Source organism: Triturus cristatus, chromosome 3_1, assembly GCF_964204655.1.
Source record: "Triturus cristatus chromosome 3_1, aTriCri1.1, whole genome shotgun sequence".
Taxonomy (NCBI): Eukaryota; Metazoa; Chordata; class Amphibia; order Caudata; family Salamandridae; genus Triturus; species Triturus cristatus.
The window spans coordinates 425,467,451-425,489,877 of NC_140583.1; the positions used below are offsets into that span (position 1 = coordinate 425,467,451).

General features: G+C 46.7%; 1 protein-coding gene across 1 annotated transcript in view; it reads right to left on the minus strand.

Annotated features, from left to right (window-relative positions):
- MYEF2 (myelin expression factor 2) overlaps positions 1–14,238 on the minus strand; it is a 32,246-nt gene extending 18,008 nt beyond the window's left edge. Inside the window, exons 1-14 of the mRNA XM_085644205.1 lie at positions 14,016–14,238; positions 12,929–13,134; positions 11,887–11,939; positions 10,908–10,915; positions 10,730–10,823; positions 10,282–10,473; positions 9,390–9,543; positions 3,489–3,538; positions 3,339–3,402; positions 1,880–1,978; positions 1,753–1,797; positions 1,599–1,673; positions 1,411–1,527; positions 1,183–1,281 (exon numbers count right to left, since the gene is read on the minus strand). Coding sequence (XP_085500331.1) covers positions 1,183–1,281; positions 1,411–1,527; positions 1,599–1,673; positions 1,753–1,797; positions 1,880–1,978; positions 3,339–3,402; positions 3,489–3,538; positions 9,390–9,543; positions 10,282–10,473; positions 10,730–10,823; positions 10,908–10,915; positions 11,887–11,939; positions 12,929–13,134; positions 14,016–14,167 — 1,408 coding nt within the window. The 5' untranslated portion in view covers positions 14,168–14,238. The remainder of the gene's footprint in view (positions 1–1,182; positions 1,282–1,410; positions 1,528–1,598; positions 1,674–1,752; positions 1,798–1,879; positions 1,979–3,338; positions 3,403–3,488; positions 3,539–9,389; positions 9,544–10,281; positions 10,474–10,729; positions 10,824–10,907; positions 10,916–11,886; positions 11,940–12,928; positions 13,135–14,015) is intronic.
- Between the last annotated feature and the right edge of the window lie 8,189 nt (positions 14,239–22,427).

The following is a 22,427-nucleotide window of genomic DNA, read 5'->3' on the forward strand; positions in this document are numbered from 1 at the left end:
GGCAAGATCACTGAAAAAGCTGTCTATCAACTCCAGGATTATATCAATGCTAACCATCTCCGCATGACTTCCCAATCTGGCTCAATAACAGCCACGACAGCTCAGAGCATTCACTGAATGCTAAGCCACTAAGACTTACCCTTGACACAAACTTCACCCTCAAGGAACAAATTGTCACAAAACCAGATGGCTCTTCTAAATATAACGTTTCTGTACAAGCCCTCACACTTTTGCGCCTGAATGGGGGGTGGGAGGGACATACTCCATGGGCTCCCATAAGTCACACTTGCACCTCTTTAAGACATCCTACACGTTGCATCAAGTCCCATCCGGGGCCTGAATAAACAGATCACCTGCCCGAGGAAACTCAGTTAGCTTCCCTTTCTGGTCCTCACCAGCTATAAACCCAGGGGCATTTATAAAATTTTCAAAACCAGCACCCCAGTACCCTACAGCTTCAACATCAGACTGTAGACTAGGTGTACAAAGGAAAAAGTAAGACAGCAGCAGGCCTTTCCATCCAGGCACCCAGGATCAGGGCCACCCCCAACTCTGCTCTAATTTATTAAACAAAGTAGACGTGTCTCAGTAACGAAAAGTATATCAATGCATTAGCCATACACACCTGACTCCCCCCCCCCCTCGCTTGTTGACTTCACAGTTTGTGACTATGTACAGAGCTGCCTTTTGGCTAGGTTTGCACTACACAGACTATAGGCATACAACCAGACAATGATACAAGTATAAATTGTGCATGTTTTACTACATTTGGGCTGTTTGTGCAGTCACTCAAAAATAGCACAATGGAGACTGCTCCAGTTTTACGGACATCAGGCCAAAATATACACAGCATCTTAGTAAGCCATAAAAAGGCCACTTGACTAACAGTAGCAATGAACATAATCCCATCTGGAATCACTTAAAATGCAGACTGAAATATCCAATAGCAAGTGTCCCATTTAACATTTCTACCCAAGTTTCCTGACGAGAGTGAGCATAACGCTACATCGCCTGCCTGAGGTCTGCAGTACTCTATGCCTTATAAAAATCAGACAACTTTCTTCCAGATGCCCTAGCCATCTGCAGACTACAATTAAGCAGATAAATGTCCAATTAACTGTATCCACATCCATTTGCCAACATACTGCACGCCATTAGAAATAAGTGATTTGGTACCCGTACCCATTTGCCCAAATGAATCGTTAAAGGTACGGTTCATAGTCATGTCTCCACGAGCGAAATCGCGATCCATAGTATTCCCCATTCCAGCACGATACATATCTATTAAATATAACAAAAAGAAAATCAGAATATGTACCATGGCCAACATTTTGGGCACGAGCTTAAGTTAATATGCACACTACATAAGCCCAGAAATGCGGACGTTGGCTATTTAACAGACCATCTTACCTCCCATGCTGCTTGCCATGCCTCCCATGCCAGTTCCCATTCCTCCCATGCTGTTTGTCATGCCTCCACTCATGCCAATGCCCATATTCCCTCTGAAGTCATCCACACCACTCATTCCTATGCAATGGAGAAGTAAATGTTATAGTGGTAAGGGGAACAAAGTGGCATTAGTGTTCTTTTTTTTTTACCTGCCATTCTGTTGACTCCACCAAATCCGCCCATGTTATTCATTCCTTCCATTCCTCCAAACCCGCCAACTCCTGCTGAATACAAGAAACCATTAAGGAACTTGTGAAGCAAAATAATTACAGACTGCAGAAACAAAATGCAATATGATCTTACCTCCTCCCATTCTGTTCATTCCTCCAAACCCTGGGGTTCCCATTCCTTAAAGGGTAAACAAACATAAATAAATGATCTTTGATTATTATTGTGTTATCTATACAAATGAAAATAAATGTTACTTTACCTCCAGGGCCCATATTTCCCATACCACTCGATGCACCCATGTGAGCATTTATAGGCTGCCCACCTGGTCCAAGACCCATGCCAATGCCCCCAAGGCCACCTATAGAAAAAAAAAAAGATAGCTTTTCTGTAATCCAACAACGGACCAAAATTCTGTAATCTGTAACTCGCAATATCGAGGAACCAAAGAAAATGTAACAGCAGTGCGACAAAAAAGTTAAATGCTGCATGCTATGGAGAAATACCAGTCGATATAGAAAACAATGGTTCTAGGCGTATTTTTCAACTACAGTTTGGTTATGTAAATGGTTTAATCTAAGAGAACATTCATTTCTCAAAAACCAGATCAGATATGTATGTACTCAGCATCTGGTTATTGATGTACAAAAATTTATATAAAAAATGCAAATATGTACTTCCTCAAATGACAACGGCACCAAATATATCTCCATTAGTGACTGTTTTATATCAATTATTTTCATAACAGTTTACCATCTTAAACGTTTTAACAGGGAGGTTGCTCCAAAGGGAGTGTGAAAAAGAAAATTGTGCTTGTGAATAGAACAGAAAGAAGGGAATTAAGTCAGGATAGAATTTCAAAAAGTCAATTTTCACTTTATCATAAGCGAACAGGCTATGATTTTTAATGGCACCAGTTCACAACTAGGCCTGTCCTGCATAAATAGTTCCAAAACGTGGTTTACAGATTTTCTGGAGGTACACAGAGATTATATCATATGTGAAATTGGCAGGGCTGGGGTCGTATCGGGTACAGGTCCACTGGGTGTGTGTCGACGTTTCGACCCAGACGCGTAGAGGGTAATCAACATCCTCCGCGAATGGGTCTTCCACAGGACAGAAGGGTAAACCTATGGTTAGGTAAAGTGGTGGTCCACACTGTTTGCGGCATAACTACGGCTAAATCAGAGATGTAGTATCAGCAGTGAATTAAATAAATCTTGGGTGAATCAATCACCCACAGGATCTGAATCAGTTTTAAACGCAGCCCGGGTGATCAATAATGTACCTCTCGAGTCAAAAATACCAGACCAACGATATTTACGATGGGAAGCAAGCAATTATAATTTCATCCAATCCAGTCCATCTAAATAAAGGGCATTTTCATGTAGAAGTATCATAGTCATTACTTTGCCACCGTGCTTTTCTAAAACATACAGAACAAAGGCATGTCCTTAAGAAAGGAAGTGTTCCAATAGTATATCAAAACGGCAACAGCATGAAGTAGTCTTCATTTATGGTACTTGTTGCCAAGAAAGAGCTACATTTAAATGAAGTTATAGCTAGTCAGTGTTTCACTATAAGATATGTAGATATTAGCAGCATGCTACAAATCCTGGTCTTTAGCAGCCAGTGCTTGTATACGGTGCAGCTAGTCTACAAGCATGATTGTTCGCCATAATTACTAATCACTCAAATTATGAAAAAGATTTTCAACTTACGCGGCAACTGTGGCGTTTTACTATCAGCTCCGCGGAAGTCATCCTGGGGGATTGATTTATCATCCTATTGAAAATGGTTCAGTACAAGATTAACTTTGTGTCCAGTAAATCTGCTGGATTATACTAGCCATTTAACATAATGATACCTACCATTTTTACATGCATAGGTCTGTCGAATAAGAACTGTCCATTGAACATGGCTAAAAAAAGTGTTAAGGGAAACTCCACAGCTACTAGAACAAGACGTTTTGCTTTCAACTAAAGACTACAAATGAAAAGATGCAAATGAGTGGAGAAAGATGGCCATCAAAGCAGGGCACAAGATTATAAGAAAAAGCAGCTTTCGGTGTCAGACCACATGACAACAACCAAAAAAGGCGTGATCCAACTCAATTAGTAAATCACCTTGGATGGAGATGCACCTTGTTAGACCTGTCAGCCCTTTGGCAGTTCCCTCCTCATTTTTATTATTTTTGTCCCTTGTCCCTTGTCATTTTTTCTGTCTATCGAACTTTTTTTTTCTGTCTATCGAACTTTTTAGGTGCTAATGTAGAGGTTCTGGGCGCTTCACCCTCACTACCTGAGGGAAAGGCGCAAGGTGCTCCTCTGAGGAAAACTAGGGAAGGGAGGTGAGATTCTAAAATGGCGGCACCAACTGTCACCTCAGCACCTGGACCATGACTGCCATGGGGGTTTCCGGAACTTTCTGGGCCCTTCTGGCAGGTCAGGCTCGAGGTGATAAATAGAGGTGACAGGTGAGCAGCCATTTTAGAAGAGAGCTGAGTGGCCGGTTAGCCAGGAGTAAGGCACCTGAGTGGGGAGGTGGCTGCATTGGGCAGGGATTGACAGGTCTCAGGGTCTGCACAGTTCTCCCCGCCAGTGACATCACCCCCAACCTTTTGACCGGTCCCTGTGTGCCGCCAGTGACTTGAGACACTTGTTTCTAGAGGTCTCTAGGGGGAGTGAATCCCTGACTTCTTGGTTCTTGGTGAGGGCCATTGCTGGGGGCAATCGTCAAACAGCTCCGTTGTTGACTGGGATTCCCGGACTGGCCTGGGGGTTACCACTCTCTGACAGAGAGGAGAGGTGGACGTGCTCTAGTCCCTAGAGTCTAGCGGACCTCCGCCACCGTTCCGGTGAGAGAACCGGCACCCGTCAATTCACCCCCGTCTGGAAACCCTGGTCGCCACCCCTCTCCCGAGTTCAAGAGGTTACCTGGGATCCTTGGGCAGGAGTCGCTGTCGCCGGAAGGCCTGGGGTGAGGGATTGGCCCAGGTGTGTCAGGCGAATGAGCGACGCGTCCAGCGGCTTGAGGAGACCAACATTCAGGAAGTGCGGGAAGGGAGGCTGTGAGGCCGCTGCCCTCATCACGTGCGAGGGGCCTAGCGCCGCCCGCTGTTGCCGGACGGGAGCAGAGGCCGCGCCCCCGCAAGACGCACTGTTCCTGTCATCGGTGGAAGCGCCTCCCAGCAGTGGCGGAGGAGAGGGGCTGTCGTCAGTGAGGGGAGAGAGCAATTTAGGAATCCCTTGTGGGTGGAGGCTGGAGGGTGTGCGCAGACCCCCCCCCCCCTTTTTCTGAAAGGGGATTCCTTTTGTCTTGTTAATCAGCAAGCTCCGTCCCACAAAAGGAGGGAACAGCAAGCTCCGTCCCACGAAGGGAGGGAACGTACCTCCCGTCAGCGGTGAACCATCCAAGCGGAGGACCACAAGTGTGACAGTAAGCTGGGCCCATACCCTGAGGGGAAGGGGAGAGGACTCGGTACTGAAGAGAGTGTTGGAAGGCCTGAGGGGGACCCCTTTGAACGTGTTGTTGTTCCGTGGGGAAGCCAGGGGCCAGCTGTAATTATCGGCACCTCGGCACAACCAAGCGTGTGGCTGAGGGCATTGGATAACAGGGCGAGCTCTTGTACTAGCGAGAGAGCCTAGATGTACTGCCAAACAGGGATGGTTTAGCGCGGTACTAAAGTGCCCTAAAAGTAGCTTGTCCAAAGGTAACGATTTGGCTGCCAGCAGTTTAGTGAGCCCAGCTGTCAGGAGAACCCCCTCCGTACCAGGGGACAATCTTAAGTGCGTAATGGGAGAGTGCTCTTCAGAGCGCCGTCTGTGAGGAGGTTAACCATCCCTCCAGAGTCACGGCGCCGGATGGGATTACCTAGAGGGTGTACAAATCTGCTGTGCTAGAGTTATCTTGAAATGATTTATCTTGAAACGTAATGAAATGATTTATCTTGAAACGTAAGGAAATGGTTTATCTTGAAACGTAAGGAAATGGTTTATTTTGAAACGTAATGAAATGGTTTATAGTGAAATGTTCAACCCAAAAGGGAATGAAATGTTATCTTGAAATGTGAGGAAAAGTTATCCTGAGTATAATGCCATGTAATCCCGAAATGAAGGGGGACATTCATCCTGTGATGTACTGAAATATTTCATTCTAAAGTTGAAATTGGGTAACCATGTTGGCAAAGAGGTGATAAAGACTTTTGGTAAACCTTACATTTAACCTGTGTAGTGTCCTTTTTGGAGTGGTGCTGCGCTAGATTGTGAGCTGGGTAGGATGCAAGCATGGGAGGCCAAGTGGAGATGTAAGCCTGTTGACCTGAGCCAAGCTACCCCTAGGACGTAGGTCCAACAGTTTGGTGCTCAGCGGTGGGATGACTTATTCAGTGCTTGCATCCGCTTAGTGGCAATTTAGCGTGCATCACCACCTACACTGGATTGTTTTGACTGGAGTTTTCTCCAGATTGTTTTCTAATTGGAGGATTTTTGAAATTGTCCTGTGTATATCCCCTTTCTTGAGTAAAGTTCTGGTTAACTGTGTTGGGGTCCCATCTGGCAGGATGGAATTCGAATTGGGTAGGCTGGAGGAGTATACAGTGGCCCAATTGAAGGAGTTCTGCCAGGAACGGGGGGGTATTCTTTAAGCAGGGGGCGAAGAAGACAGAGCTCCAGGCAAGCTTAAGAGCCTGGGTTATGGCCCACCCTAGCGGGAAACGGGAAGAAGAACCAGGACTAGATCTCCTAGAAGAACCGGAAGTCCTTCTTCCCCCTGGGAGCGGTAATATGGACGTTGGATCCAGGGCCCCATCAAGAGTGGGAAGTAGCGCCTCAGGGGGGAGCCTGTCCTCTGCTGACCTAGTTGATCGGAGGGAAGAGAGACAGCTTAGAATGGATCTGACCCGGTTGGAAAAGGAGAGGGAGGAGAGGAGGTTCCTCCATGAGCTTCACTTAAAAGAGTTAGAGCTCAAAGCCCTTCAACTTGGAACCCCCAGCAGTCCTAATGGTGGCAGCATACAGAGAGAAGTCCCGAGAGAGTCCAGGCCCTACCTGCCCAAAGATGTGGTTGCTAGCTATGGTATAGGGGATGATATTGTAAAATGGCTGGCTGCCTATGAGGTCTCTCTAAGAGCCCATGGGGTCCCCGAAGCACAGTGGGGGGGTGGCCTGTATAGGTATATGCCTCCGGTGGGGAGGGGTGCCTTGTTAGCGCTTGAACAGCCAGACCAGACCAGGTACCACGTTATAACTACATCCTCCTGGGGGACATCAACTTCCACCTGGAGAACAACAACGACCGCAACACCACCACCCTGCTTGACAACCTCGGACTCAAACAGCTGGTGTCCACCCCCACCCACCTCGGACACACACGACGCCATCTTCTCATCCAGCAAAGACATCGCCTTCAGCCACGCCACTGGACGGACCACAGCTGCGTCCACTTCACCTTCAGAAGAACCACGATCCACCACCACCACCACCAGGAGGCTCGTAGAAGCTGGAACAAGATCACAGCCGACCAGCTCGCCGCCTCCCTGAGACAGCACCATCCAGCCAGCTCAGCGAACCCTAGCCAGGCCGCCGACAACCTCACGAAGTGGATCAGCACCTGCGCAGACGAACTCGCCCCACTGAGGACCCCGCCCAACAGACCCGGCAGCAAGAAGGCCCCATGGTTCACGGACGAACTCAAGAGCTCCAAAAAGAACTGCTGAGCCCTCGAGAAAGCCTGGAGAAGGGAGCCAACACCGGACAACATGACCACCCTCAAGCTCGCCACCCGGAAGCACCATCAACTAATCCACGCCACCAAGAAAACTGCATTCAAGGACCGGCTGGACAACAACGCACACAACTGCAAGGAACTCTTCAACATCGTGAAAGAGCTCTCCAACCCCGGAAACAACGACATCACCCCATCGCAAGACCTCTTCAACTCCCTCGCCTCCTACTTCCACAACAAGATCGCTGACATACACAACAGCTTCATCCCACAAACAACGCCCCCCACGACCGCACCAACGCCCACCACCACCCTCAGCGCCTGGACCCCGATCAACACAGAAGACACCATCCACACGATGAACTCTATCCACTCCGGATCTCCGACCGACCCCTGCCCTCACCACGTATTCAACAAGGCCGACACGGTCATCTCACCCCACCTGCGAGACATCATCACCACCTCCTTCGACACCGCCACCTTCCCTGATAAGTGGAAGCACGCCGAACTCAGCGCTCTACTAAAGAAACCAACAGCGGACCCCACCGAACTCAAGAATTACCGCCCCATCTCGCTCCTCCCGTTTCCAGCCAAAGTCATCGAGAAGACCGTCAACAAGCAGCTGGCCGCCTTCCTCGAGACGAATGGATCCCTCGACCCTTCACAGTCTGGCTTCCGAGCCAACCACAGCACCGAGACCGCCCTCATCGCTGCCACCAATGACATCCGAGCCCTGCTGGACAACGGAGAAACAGCGGCCCTCATCCTCCTAGACCTCTCCGCGGCTTTCGACACTGTCTGCCACCGCACCCTAGTGCAGCGCCTCAGCAACGCCGGAATCCAGGAGAAGGCACTGGAATGGATCATCTCCTTCCTCGACGGAAGGACACAGAGTCCGCCTACCACCGTACAAGTCAGAGGCCACCGAAATCATCTGCGGCGGCCCCCAAGGATCCTCACTCAGCCCCACCCTCTTCAACGTCTACATGAGCCCCCTTGCGGCCATCGCACGCCAACACAACCTCAACATCATCTCCTACGCCGACACCCAGCTGATCCTCTCCCTGACCAACGACCCCGCCGCCGCCAGAGCCAACCTCCACGAAGGGATGAAAGACGTAGCCGCGTGGATGATGACCAGCCGCCTGAAACTGAACTCAGACAAGACGGAAGTCCTCATCCTGGGCTCCTCGCCCTCCGCCTGGGACGACTCCTGGTGGCCCCCCGCCCTGGGCACCGCACCCAAACCGACAGACCACGCACGAAACCTGGGCTTCATCCTGGACTCCTCCCTCTCCATGACCAGACAAGTCACCGCCGTCTCCTCGTCCTGTTTCAACATCCTGCGCATGCTACGAAAGATCTTCCGGTGGATCCCCACCGAGACCAGGAAGACGGTCACCCAGGCCCTTGTCACCAGCCGACTGGACTACGGCAACGCCCTCTACGCCGGAACCACCGGCAAGCTCCAGAAGAGACTCCAGCGGATATAGAACGCCTCAGCCAGACTCATCCTCGACATCCCCCGAAGCAGCCACATCTCCGGACATCTGAGAGACCTGCACTGGCTCCCCGTCAACAAGAGAATCACCTTCCGTCTCCTCACCCACGCACACAAAGCCCTACACGACCAAGGCCCGAGCTACCTCAACAACAGCCTCAACTTCTACGCTCCCAAACGCCATCTCCGATCAGCCAGCCACGCCCTCGCCGCCCGCATCCGTAGAGCGACAACAGGAGGAAGGTCCTTCTCCTACCTGGCCGCCAAGTCCTGGAACTCCCTCCTGACCTGCGCCTGACCCAAGACCACCTCTCCTTCAGGAAGAAGCTCAAGACCTGGCTGTTCGAGCAGTAGCGGCACCCCCCCCCCCTAGCGCCTTGAGACCCTCCGGGTGAGTAGTGCGCTTTATAAATGGATTGATTGATTGTATATCAGAGCACATGGCCCAGCATTTATTCCCAGCAAGTTCCAATCCAAGAACTCGCCAGCTGAAAAGCTAGACTGGGAGTACTCACTGATCAAGGGAATCAGTTACTTAAAAGGATACAGATTGCTTGAACAGCTTCAAGCGCTTGTTCAAAAGTGACTGTGCCCATTCCACGACTCTTGCCATCTTGGTCTTCCTTTATATCTGCCCGTTTCACAGTTCCTGCCATGCTAAACACCTCTTTCAGTTTCTTCCATCCAACTTTAAAATCGAGCTGAAAAACAAAAAGATATATATTATGACCCTATAAAAATGCTTCCCAAACTAACTTATTGGTGTGATTGATATAGGAGGGGTGTGAGGGGTAAGGATTTACAATGCAATAGGTCTTGCCATTGCCACAAAAGTCAATAAGCAGAAAAAGGTGTACGCTGCACTGGAAAATGTTACATTGCACGCTAATGCAACAGAAACCTGAAAATTGCGTTATGGCAGTGCGTAGCTGTAGTGCCAACAACGGCAGCTACACAGAAGTAGTCATTAACCAAAGAGTGCTCACAAAGTGTAAATGAAATATAACCTCTCTAAGGACTGCCCCTATTTGTTACTCGGTACAAGAGTAGAAAAGGGGGGACTAATTAGCAAAGTAACCAAACAATTAAGCATTTACAATGCAGTCAACAGCAAATTGAACACATGGGCAAGGTTTCAAGCCCATACCGTGAACACAGCATGTCTTCAAGACAGGCGAAACCTTAATTTAAAAAAAAAAATACACCCCATCAGAAATGTGTGTTTTGTAAATAGTAACCCCTTCCATCGGCAGGAATGTCAGGATGCCTGGGTGTTCGGAGTGGACATGTATATGTATAAAACAAAGAATATCCTACTAAGCAGCCCCATGATCGCATTAACAGTATTGTAACCTGTCCAATTTTCAAAATTTGAGTAAAGAATGCAGGTCCTTTAACACAAGAGACATTTGAGGGAAATTTATTATAATCAGACTTACATTTGCAACAAAAACAGTGGTTCCGAGTCGACCAGCTTGCAACGAGTTTATGATCTCTGGGGGTATGTTGGGATGATTCACAATATTAGGAGGTAAATTCATCATCCCCGGTCGGACCTCCGCAGTGTGTCCTGCTGAAAATCCTCCACCACTGCGGCTTAAAGCACGACGAGCATGTTCCCCTTCAAAATCCTGGGGGGGAAATTAACATGCGGTTGAAGAAAAAAAAATACTGCAAATGTGACAAGTTTTACCGAGAGTGCACATTACTAGAATCCGACAACGTCTTAGGGAAGTTGGTTTAGATGAGTTATGTTCCATCCAAGTACTTTTTTTAAGTGGGACACAGCATAAAAGTGATAATCAAAATGACCTGTAAAGGCATAATTGAGTTCGGCTTTAGAAATCCTGCTTTAGTAGCATATTTTGACAAAATCGACAGCCTCACCTCTTTAATGTTCAAGGGTCTTCCACTAAGATCGTGCTTGGCCATAACTTCCACTGCTTTCTTGACAAACTCTGCATCTTTGAACTCAACCACACTGTAGAGAACAAAATGTATATTAACCAATAGAAGGCACAAACGTACACAGATATATAAATATATATTTATATTGGTTACTTACCCACAACCCTACAGCAAGGGATATTTTCAAATCCATGTAAAGAAATAAAACAAATTAGTAAGTGAATATCTTCACACAGAATAGCTTGCAACAGTGAAAAGGCCTACACATTTAATTAAGCTAACCCTGCCTGCTTAAAGCAGTCAGCTGCATGTAAACAGCTGCCATGTAGAGATAGGTTGCCCTCAGTGGTAAACATATTCCATAACACGTTTGTTTGCTGGATCCAGTTCACACGTAACCTGGATGGCAGCTTACTGGCGTGCAACGATGCAGGAGCAGCACTCTAGTTTGACTTGTTAAATAAAGCTGTGCTGGGGAGAGTAGCATTTGTGTGTTATCAAGTACTGTGCCATTCGGCAATATGCACATTAAGCAAAAGCACCGGCATGTGGGCATTTTGTAAAGGCTGTGTTGTACAGCAAACAATCTAGTTAATTCGTAGGACAGTTTGTCATGTTTCAGCACACAAATATTTATGGTGGGTGGCTTTTAAGCATATAATTAATAGGTTAAATCGGTCTTAAATCCCTTCCAAATATATGTATCCATCCAAGTCGGAAAGCAGCAGAACCTGACAAACACCAATTCATTTTAAAATGGGACTGGTCTATTGATCCACAGCACTATCGTGTGCAGCTCTGCAAACTGCTTGGAGGATGCCAAAGTACAACATTGCACTACCTGAAATTGACCATTCAGTATAGTGTTGAAAATCCAGAAAACAAATTCAGATTACAAGATCTAACACCTAGTTTAAGTTTCTAAAAGGGGACAAAGTTTGCAAAATAGGGTGCCTTCAGCCTTCCAGTTAAATTTTAAATAGAATCCAATTATTTAACAGTGTAGGGATCCGAGATCTTCCATACACAAACAGTAAAATGAAACTTACTTTCCAAAACTGGTACAGGTATAATGCAAAAATAAAACTGCTGAGGAAGTTTAAAACCTCAAACAGGTTATTGCCCACGGCACTTACCCTTGATTTTCCTTCAGCATCCTTAAAGAGTTCCACGTATGTAACCTCACCAACTACATAAGACATACAAAGGGAAAATACCAAGAAACAAGGCATTTAAAAACACCAGCATCTTTCTTTACTGTGCCCAATGCACAACTCTACAAAGAACCTATTTTTCACCAACAATGAAAACATACCAAATGTCAATCAATGGCTACATAATTCAGCCAAATTCAAAAACGTAGCAGCCACATACTCAATAGCAATACACAACTATAACCCAATTCATACTACAAAATCATATTTCGGCCACTACGAGTAATATATTACAAAAATCAGCGGCCATTTATCCTCAATTTAAAACAATTATATAGCACGTTTCATTGACGTGTCATCTCAAGCACGACAGCTGTTTTAAGGTGACTTTCTACCTGAATGAATTCAATCTTGAAAAAAAGTTTACCTTCAATATAAAAACAAATTTACAAGCCAAATGTTCACAGGAGGCAACACTTTCTAAAATTCGGTAATAAAAACCAGTCAAATAGTTATGTCACCTTACAACAGATACACCAAGCACAATTTCTCACAGACCTGCCTTACACAATATACAGTTTTTTAACGTTGATAATGACCCAGTAAGTGGGACTTTATAATTTCATTATTCTGCCAAGACTATGCAATGTGTAAACAAAGAACAGCAATAAGCAATTGTAGTTCGGTATCACCTGAGATCGTATTGACAGTGTGCAATGCAGACAACTTGAATTCCAACGCCAAATGTACCACCAAGGAGATACAGTGTCTGAAGGACATCCATCATAGTAAATACATGAACACTACATATTAGGATTGCCAGTAAAATGACCTACAAGGAACCTTTTGGAAGCATGGCGGCATGCATGTGCCAATCTATGTAAGCAGTATTCAGCAGAAGAGCACTAACTTTAACATTGCTCCTCAGCAATGCTGGTTGTCTTGAGGAAAAAGGGGAAGCAAAAAATAATTTAAAATCCTCAGCAAAACAAAAAACGACGTTGTCAGGGTTGGGGCAAGTTACCTTTGTCTCGCATGATGTCTTTGATTGCTTGCCATTTCATGTCATATGGGATGTTACTAATGAATACTCTATTGCGTCCCTGTCCCTTCCGGTCACCAGAGCCAGATCCTCGGTCCTTTTGGTACGGCTGAAACCGATTTCCTTTCCTAGACCCTGTAGATTTTTCTTTCAGTTCCGTCTTCTCTTTCACTTGCTCTTCAGACTCGCTAGTAAAAAAAAAAAAAGGCAAAACAGAATTAGGTTTATCTCGTTCCAGGCACACGTAATTGATATAAAAACAAATGTCGCATCACAAAGCGAAATACTATATCATGCTTTATGGTGGAGACAGCACAAGATTAGAAGACTACTAGTCTCCAATTAAAACTACCAACTAAATTTATGCGCTCAATTTAAGATCAGGCAGAAGTGCGATAACCTCGCTAATCTAAGTTTGTAGATATGCCAATAGTAAAGCTGTTTCTGTAAACTTGTGAAAACATACTGCGAATACTCAAATTCAAGAAGCCGATATACGTTAAGTTTGTCGCGGTGAAAAGCCTTGCGAACCGTCATTATAACAAACCCCGGAAGTAGTATTGCAATAACCAGCGCATAATGCTGAACGCAATGTTTGTCCATCCGGTTCAAAAGTACTACCGTATAGTCCGACGCCTCGCAGCTATAACGAATTGACTGGACTAATATCACGCGTGATACGGGACTGAGATTTACAAACCAGCAGGGCGCGTTGTCCCAACTTCCCTTTGACATACTGCATTTCCAGCGCTTCAAACTTGCGGACGTTTCCCTTTCCTCGCTTCAACTGAATAGCATTGACCGCACAAGCCCCCACCGAACTACTGTCAACACCCAGATGAGAGCCCGGGGATACATCAATAAGCGAGTCCTGCGCCATCCCCGACAACGGCCTAAAATTCGACATTAAATTTTTCAAGGCCTACTACTCTTACGTAACCCCGTCTCTACAGCAATCAGCCGCTTATGTGGGGTCTATTTATAACCGTACTCGTAATTTGCCCCGATACTCTAGCGTCTACCCGACGCGGCCTGCCCAGCAATCTCAAAGACAATAGGTAGGCCGTACGCTTGAGCTCCATTGGAATCGCCGTTCTCCTCCGCCCGTTGATCGTCACAGTTGTTGACCTCCTCGCTCCCGTGCTCCTGCGGAGGCTCCTCTTCCTGGGCCCCCTGTGCTTCAACGGCTTCCTGCGCCTCGTCCCGGTCCATGTCTTCCATTCTAACGTGCCCCTTGATCTCACGAAGGCTTCCACAGCAAACAGGCCGCTCCGTCTGCACCGTTGGAAAGAACCGGTGCGTTGGGCTGCAGTGGGTGTCGTCAGAGACAACTTCTCGCGAGAGGGGGAGTATTCTTTAATTTCGCATGAACATGGAAAAAGGACAGAGAAGCAAAAGAACCCAGTTAAAATGGCATCTTACTAATGTGTGTTTTTAACCACATTCGCTGTAGCGATATATGGAACGCAAGCTTTCTTATGACTATACGTTCATTTATGTGACTGTAAATAAGAATATAAGTAAATATTCTACATATTGTATTCATTTAAAAATATTACATGGCTCAGAAAAACATTTCGTCATACATATTTTTTTATACTTTTTTTTCCCAAAGTAACGACTTGGTGTTAAACCGATAGGTTCGCTTTTTATAGCGTTAATGGTATCATAAACGATATTTTTTTCTATATTAAGATGGCCGGCTCAAAACATGAGTACAGTCGTATCTTCTACAACTGAACATAAGTACACGGGTTGAGTAATTGTGCAGCGATGCAAATTAGAATGCCCGCTGAAAAAGCACGTAATAGAAAAGGTGGCCATTTTAGGGCTGAATTGTGTATACCAAAAGGACCGCTCGAAGCAAAAGATTCCAAACCACTTTTTTTCTCTTGAATAACGCGCGCTCAATAACTGAAAAGTTTCGGTTGAATACATGACAACTAAATACGTAATGATCCCAGCTTCAAGGTCGTACAGTTAGGGGCTGTGACCCACAGTTGTTTTAAAATGGCGGCAGGCGCCGTGCACGTTATTTTTAATTTTTAGAAGGTAACCAGGGCATAAGTCATACAAAAAGAAGTGTGTGTGTGGGGGGGGGGGAAATAACCTAGTTAGGCAGTGTGCAAGAGACGTCCCGGTGCATGACATCACGTCATGTGAATGTGACATCACGTGGCATCACAGAAATTGACATCACCGGAAGTGGCATCACAAGCCACGACTTTACAGGAAGTGGCATTGCAAGAAGTGGCATCAGATCTTAAGCCTCATGTTTAGCAGATCTGTCATGTGTACGTTTGAGCGTATTGCGAGGCTAATAGCACAATGAGCTAAGGAACATGATTTCTGACTTCTACAGCTTGTAAACCCCCAGTTTTATGTCACACATTCTGTACATTCAATTACAAACTATTGTATATATGCACATCTGGTGTAAAGTGCTCTGACACCCTGCATTGGGTTAAGTAAGGCTATACAAGAAAAAATGGTGGTACTTAAATTATTTCAGTGCCTCCTCAGGGGAAGTAAGCTCTATATAAATGCAATTTGTTTTGTGTAAATACTGGGAAAGTCCAAGACATCTGACATTCTTACAGTGCATGCTTATCTCTTAAACAGGGACTGAGCAAAGTGAAAAGCTGCCTCTCTTTTAAGCATGTGTGAAGTGCTAACAAGGTGTGAGCCTTTGTTTCCCCTCCGCTTCATTTGCATCAGATGTGGCGCACACGTGGGAACGGTTAATACACTGTACTGGCTCCTTGTGTTTATTTAAGTTACGGGCCTAGCCCCCGCAGCCAAGAGGTCCCAACATTTTCAAAATAGGTTATGCCTGACCCTATGTTGGATTGGTAGTGCGTTTTTGGTGGAAGCATCCTTCATTGCTTTGGTCAATAACACCTAGAAAGTCCACAATGCAAAAAATTGATATAAACAATCTATCATATAATCTATGTCAACCTTGATGGGATTTCCAGACGAAAATATAGAGAAAATGAATAAAGAAAGATACATGTGAACCCCAGAGTGATGTAGGTTTTAGTAGTGTCAGCAAGTTGACAGTTATGAGGAGAAAGACAGTGCTCTCATGTGTGAATTCATTAAAAACATATTTGCCTCATGGTAAGTGACTTTAAGGAAAATGCAATTGTGTTTAATTTTCTATGGACATATCCTCTTTTATAACTAATGCTACTAATCCACTAGTTACTTTCAGATTTCTTCATAATATTCAAAGTGTGCTTGGTTTTTAAATATATGTTTAAAGTACAATAGTATATTAGCAAAATCTTACATATTATGATAAGCATGCTACATGAGGGTTTCTTTTTTTACAACTCTTGGTGTTTGATTCTCACAAAATACTTACATATTTGAATAAACATTTTAAATGTTAGACACACAAATAATATTAATCCCTTCTAAATCATGTCTTCATGTCTCCCCGGAGCAGTAGTAAGTCATAGGTGGTTACTTTAGAGTGTTTAAAAGATACTGATCTGCAGTGCAAGTTGCCTTATAACTGGTGGAATAATTCTGAAAACAATGGTGATTGACTCCCTGTCATGGAGTGATTCCAATGTAGCTGAGTTTCATAAAACGTACCTGACAACACATTGTGTGTGCCAAAGTCTTGACTCAGACTTGATAAAGTCAACTGTAGCATTTCTAAAACGGTGGTGTTGTTCATGACTGAATCTGAGCTTAAAATCTGTGTTAAACACGAGGACAGTCCAATGTGTGGCTTAAGACTTGAGTTGCTAGCAAAATGTGAGGCCGACTTTATATCTTGATAATGAGTGGATTCATTATATATATTGCATTGTAAAATTCATACTTTATTTTTCATTATGCCTTGTAGCACTTTTTTAATTCTATACTTCCTAACGTTGTACATTCTGTGCATTGTTTCTGTATACACACTATCCTTTGCTGGGCTTTTTGATGTATAAAAGCTTGTCATTAAACTGAAATGTAGCAAACCACTACTGAAGCAGTTGGGCAGGTTGAGATGACAGTAATTTAAAGTGTTTTCAGATGAATGTATATTGTGTGGATGTAATTAATGTTTGGAAAATAGTTCTAATTTCTCAAGTAGTATGTATGTTTTCATAACAACAATGTAACACTTATTTATTTATTTATTTGTGGTAACACAATACTTTTATTTATTTATATAATATAACACACATTTTCAGAAAATCAGTTAACTTGTGAGTTGGATGAAGAAATAAAGACATCCATAAATTGCATAGGATTCTTTTCCAGACAATGAGTAGATTGCAAATGTTTGGTCATAAGTTGGAAAAGATGAATAGTAGAAATGCTTATATTAGGACATCACTTTTTGCATCTCTTGGTGGTGACTTCCTGGATGATGTCCTCAACTGAGCCAATTGAACAACCTGTCCTAAGGGCAACTTAGGTGGCCTGAGTGTCAACAACGGGGGTGGTGTCTGGTTGATCCATGTGCAACAATGTCATACATTCTGTGGAGCTGTCAGCTGTAGATGTTTCTGGCACTGAGCTGGCAGCAGACTGTACTTGACTAGGAAAAGCAACAAATAAATAAGACACTGCTGCAGACAAGGCTCTGATGCCATCCTATAGCACCCCAGAATGTAAAGTGTGGTCATTCAACTGATGAAACAGTAGACCATTCTGGGCCCTCATGAGATTTCTTTTTCCTTAGAATTTTAATAATCTGCTCCAGCTGTTCACCCTGCTATGTAGCTGCATCCATCAGGCCTCTACTGATGGGGCTGACATTGGTGAATGCACTCTGAGCACCTCAATGTGCAAGCCTTTGCAAGACCGGTCACCACACACACGGGTACCCCACCATCACATTGGAGAGCAAGACCATTAGTTGTTTAGGCTTCAATGTGGCTACTTTTAATATTGTAGCCTTGAACAGGCTGGACTCAGACCAAGCTAGAATGGTTTAAGGCTTTCAGAACCTGAAGAAAGGATGTAAGTAAATTGTGCTCGTAAATGCTTAATCATGTAGCCATGTTCCTGTGAGATTTCCCCATCTCATGAGATCGGTGGCCATATTGGCTGGCCTGTATGGCCACTCACCACTTGTTTTTCTTACCTGCATTGACAGAAGCAGCATTGCGGTTCTCTAGCTGTAGTTCCTGACATCACAGTGAAGATTTTCCTGACAATCTGGATGTCCAGCAGCTTCTAACCCAGCTCCATGTGGAGATCTTGATCAAGACCTGAAAAAGAGAGAAAAGAAAAAAATGTTAAACAAGCCGGATATGCTCGATGCCAACAAGATTACAATGGTACCTGCTAACAGTTTGAGATAGTTTCTCTTTGACTGAGCTTTCGGAACAGTATACTTAGGTTTATTTTTATACATATGAGGAGAGTATATGCTGGACCATTATTCTTCTCTTCCTCCTATGTGATATGATACTTACTGCACACTTCTCAGAATTCAGCAGGCTAAGGACCTTATTATTAGTTTGACCACAACAGTGTCCCACCCCAGGACCGTCAAACTCGACAGTCGGCCACTCGGCGCGTCTTCGGCTTCCCATGGCGGTGCGTATTAAAAAAGCACAGTTTTGGGAATGCCAAGCCTGTTCCAGCACGGCATGGACTGTTAAGTCCATGCCGTGCATGAAAGGGGGTAACTACACACAGGGTAGGCACATGTTGTGTCCCCTCCTACAGGCATACCATGGCCCTGAGGTAACAGGGGCCCTGTAGGTTTTCCCTAGAGTAAATTGGAATTGTAAGCCACCCTAAACATTAGAACAGATATGCGAGTAACTGGGTGAATAGTCCTAATAACCAGTCAGTCTAAATGAGATAAACAGTGTCATAATTGATTGTGTGTATTTTCTCTCAAGGTGGTTCAGACAGCAACACAACTCTACAGAACCAGATGATTGCTTCTAGGTGTGAAAGAAGGAATATTGAAGCAGGACAGGGAGTGCACATTGAGGGAAATAGACACTATGGTGCCGATTAGGATCCTGGAAAAAATTTCCCCGTACGACTCGTATCCGGTCTTTTTACCGTACGAATCGTACAAGTGCCGTACAAACTGCCAAGTACGATTCGCATGGGAAAAAGTCCGTACGAATCGCATTGGGAATAATTCCCCACACGTCCTCGGGTCGGAAAATGTGTCCGACACGTCCCCGGACGATTTACCATACAAATGTGAAAAGTGAAGTCCGACCGCGCAAGTACGATCCATCCCGTGCGTCCGATGTTACAACCGTATGGAAAAAACACTGTCCGCACCGAACTCCCATAGCAACCATGGAGTCATGTGCCCGCATACGCGCCGAACACCCCCCACAGCCCCCGTATGTACGCGCCCAACCACCCCCCCAGCCCTCGTATGTACGCGCCGAACCCCCACCCGTGCATGTACACCCCCGTACGTACGGACCGTACACCCACCCGTGTATATACACCCGTGTACGTACGGCCCGTACCCCCACCCGTGTATGTATGGAGCGTACCCCCACCCCAACAGTGGATGTACGGACCGTACCCTCACCCGCGTATGGATGGAGTGTACCCCCCACCCCAACCTTGTATGAACGGACCGTACCCTCACCCGCGTATGTATGGAGCGTACCCCCAGCCCAACAGTGAATGTACGGACCGTACCCCCACCCGCGTATGTATGGAGCGTACCCCCACCCCAACAGTGAATGTACGGACCGTACCCCCACCCGCGTATGTATGGAGCGTACCCCCACCCCAACAGTGTATGTACGGACCGTACCCTCACCCGCGTATGTATGGAGCGTACCCCCACCCCAACAGTGTATGTACGGACCGTACCCTCACCCGCGTATGTATGGAGCGTACCCCCACCCCAACAGTGTATGTACGGACCGTACCCCCACCCGCGTATGTATGGAGCGTACCCCCACCCCAACCGTGTATGTACGGACCGTACCCTCACCCGCGTATGTACACCAGTGTATGTACGAACCATACCCCCACCCGCGTATGTATGGAGCATACCCCCACCCCAACAGTGTATGTACGGACCATACCCTCACCCGTATATGTATGGAGCGTACCCCCACCCCAACAGTGCATGTACGGACCGTACCCTCACCCGCGTATGTATGGAGCGTACCCCCACCCCAACAGTGTATGTACGGACCGTACCCCCATCCGCGTATGTATGGAGCATACCCCCACCCCAACCGTGTATGTACGGACCGTACCCTCACCCGCATATGTACACCAGTGTATGTACGAACCATACCCCCACCCGTGTATGTATGGAGCGTACCCCCACCCCAACAGTGTATGCACGGACCGTACCCTCACCGGCGTATGTATGGAGCGTACCCCCACCCCAACAGTGAATGTACGGACCGTACCCCCACCCGCGTATGTATGGAGCGCACCCCCACCCCAACAGTGTATGTACGGACGTACCCTCACCCGCGTATGTATGGAGCGTACCCCCACCCCAACTGTGTATGTACGGACCGTACCCTCACCCGCGTATGTACACCAGTGTATGTACGGACCGTACCCCCACCCGCGTATGTATGGAGCGTACCCCCACCCCAACAGTGTATGTACGGACCGTACCCTCACCCGCGTGTGTATGGAGCGTAACCCCACCCCAACAGTGAATGTACGGACCGTACCCCCACCCGCGTATGTATGGAGCGCACCCCCACCCCAGCAGTGTATGTACGGACCGTACCCTCACCCGCGTATGTATGGAGCGTACCCCCACCCCAACCGTGTATGTACGGACCGTACCCCCACCCGTGTATGTACGGAGCGAACACACACCCCACCAGTCTAAGTACGGAGCGCACCCCAGGCCCCAACACCAGCACCCTCACCCAACATCGCGCATGTACGAGTCGTACCAAGCCAGAGACAAGGACAGCACTGTACAACAAAATGGCCGATGTACGCACCGTACAGACGCTAAAAACACACGTACACAACCAGGACAAAGCAAAACAACACAAGAAGACTCCATTCGAATCGCACAAAGCCACAAAACATGTCCAACAAGCACAAATACAATCTATTCACTGACCTGCAACTGCCAAACTCCCAAACAGAGGCCCAAAACACAACCACTCCTTATAACACACCCACCCAAAGTTCAAACACAGCCACACCCACCAATGGACCAATAAAAAGACCCAACACACACAAACCATGATCCTTTGCAACAGACCCACTGCTGCCAGACCACACAGAGAAACAACTGCACCATACTACAACCTCCCCTACACCTTACACCTGCACACCTTCACACAACCACCTTCACAAACACCCCCTCATCACATTCACACACACACCTGCACAACCACACCCACACACCCACAACCATCCACACCCACACCCCCCACAACCATCCACACCCACACCCCTCACCATGCCCACTAACAAGAATCCAAAGTTCACTAGCCAAGAGTTGGAGGTCCTTGTTGACGAAATCATCAGAGTCGAGCCACACCTCTTTGGAACATTGGTCAGACAGACCAGCATTTCCGAAAAAACAGCCATGTGGCAGACGATTGTCGATGCTGTGAATGCTGTTGCGTCCACCAGAAGGACCAGGCATGAATGCCAAGCCAGGTGGTACGATCTGCGGAGGACGGTCCGCCGCAAAATGACCGGCGACCACAACCAGGCCAACATCACTGGAGGAGGGCCGGCCTGCAGACGCGTACAATACCATCCCTGGGAGGAGAAGGTGATGGCCATACTGCCGGTGGTGGCAGTGGAGGGAGTAGAAGGACTCCAAGAGCCTGGTGAGTACACAAACAACTCACCTCACATGGGGGGAACGTCATCCACAACCAAACTCACAATCATGCACGCAACCACCCCAAAGCTATCGCATGACTCAACCACACTCCATAAACACGCACATGCCACTAGCGCCACCATGCCCCATGCACCCAGCTAGACAATGCCAAGTCACAGGCCACAGAAAACACCAACACAAGACACGGTAACCCGGATGGCGGGAGTGTGGGCCTCAAAAATCACATAGTGCAACTCAGAAGCAGACAACAATGCCCTCTGCCCATATGGCCTAGGTCACAGCCAGACAAACAGTGTGTCCCCAAACAGGAAAGACTTGCCTGCAAATGGCGGACGCCTTGCATGAAGACATGGGGGTGAAGGCACTTTTTGCACATGACAGCGGCCAATGAACAGCCAACACTGTGAAACAGTGGCAGCACACACCACCACAGCAGCAGCGCAGACACAGACACTACAGCCAATGGGTGCCTGGAGATCAGAAACAAACTCACATGAACAAGCCAAGGGCCATTCAAAGATCTGCAAAAAGTGTGTGCCTAGGAAGCTGGGCTGAGGTGACAGAGGGTGACACACAGAGGGAGGAAGAGGGGGAGAGAGAGGGAGGGAGACACAGGGAGACGGACAGAGGGAGGAGGCTGACACAGGGAGGGAGGGAGAGGGGGACAGAGAGGGAGTGAGAAAG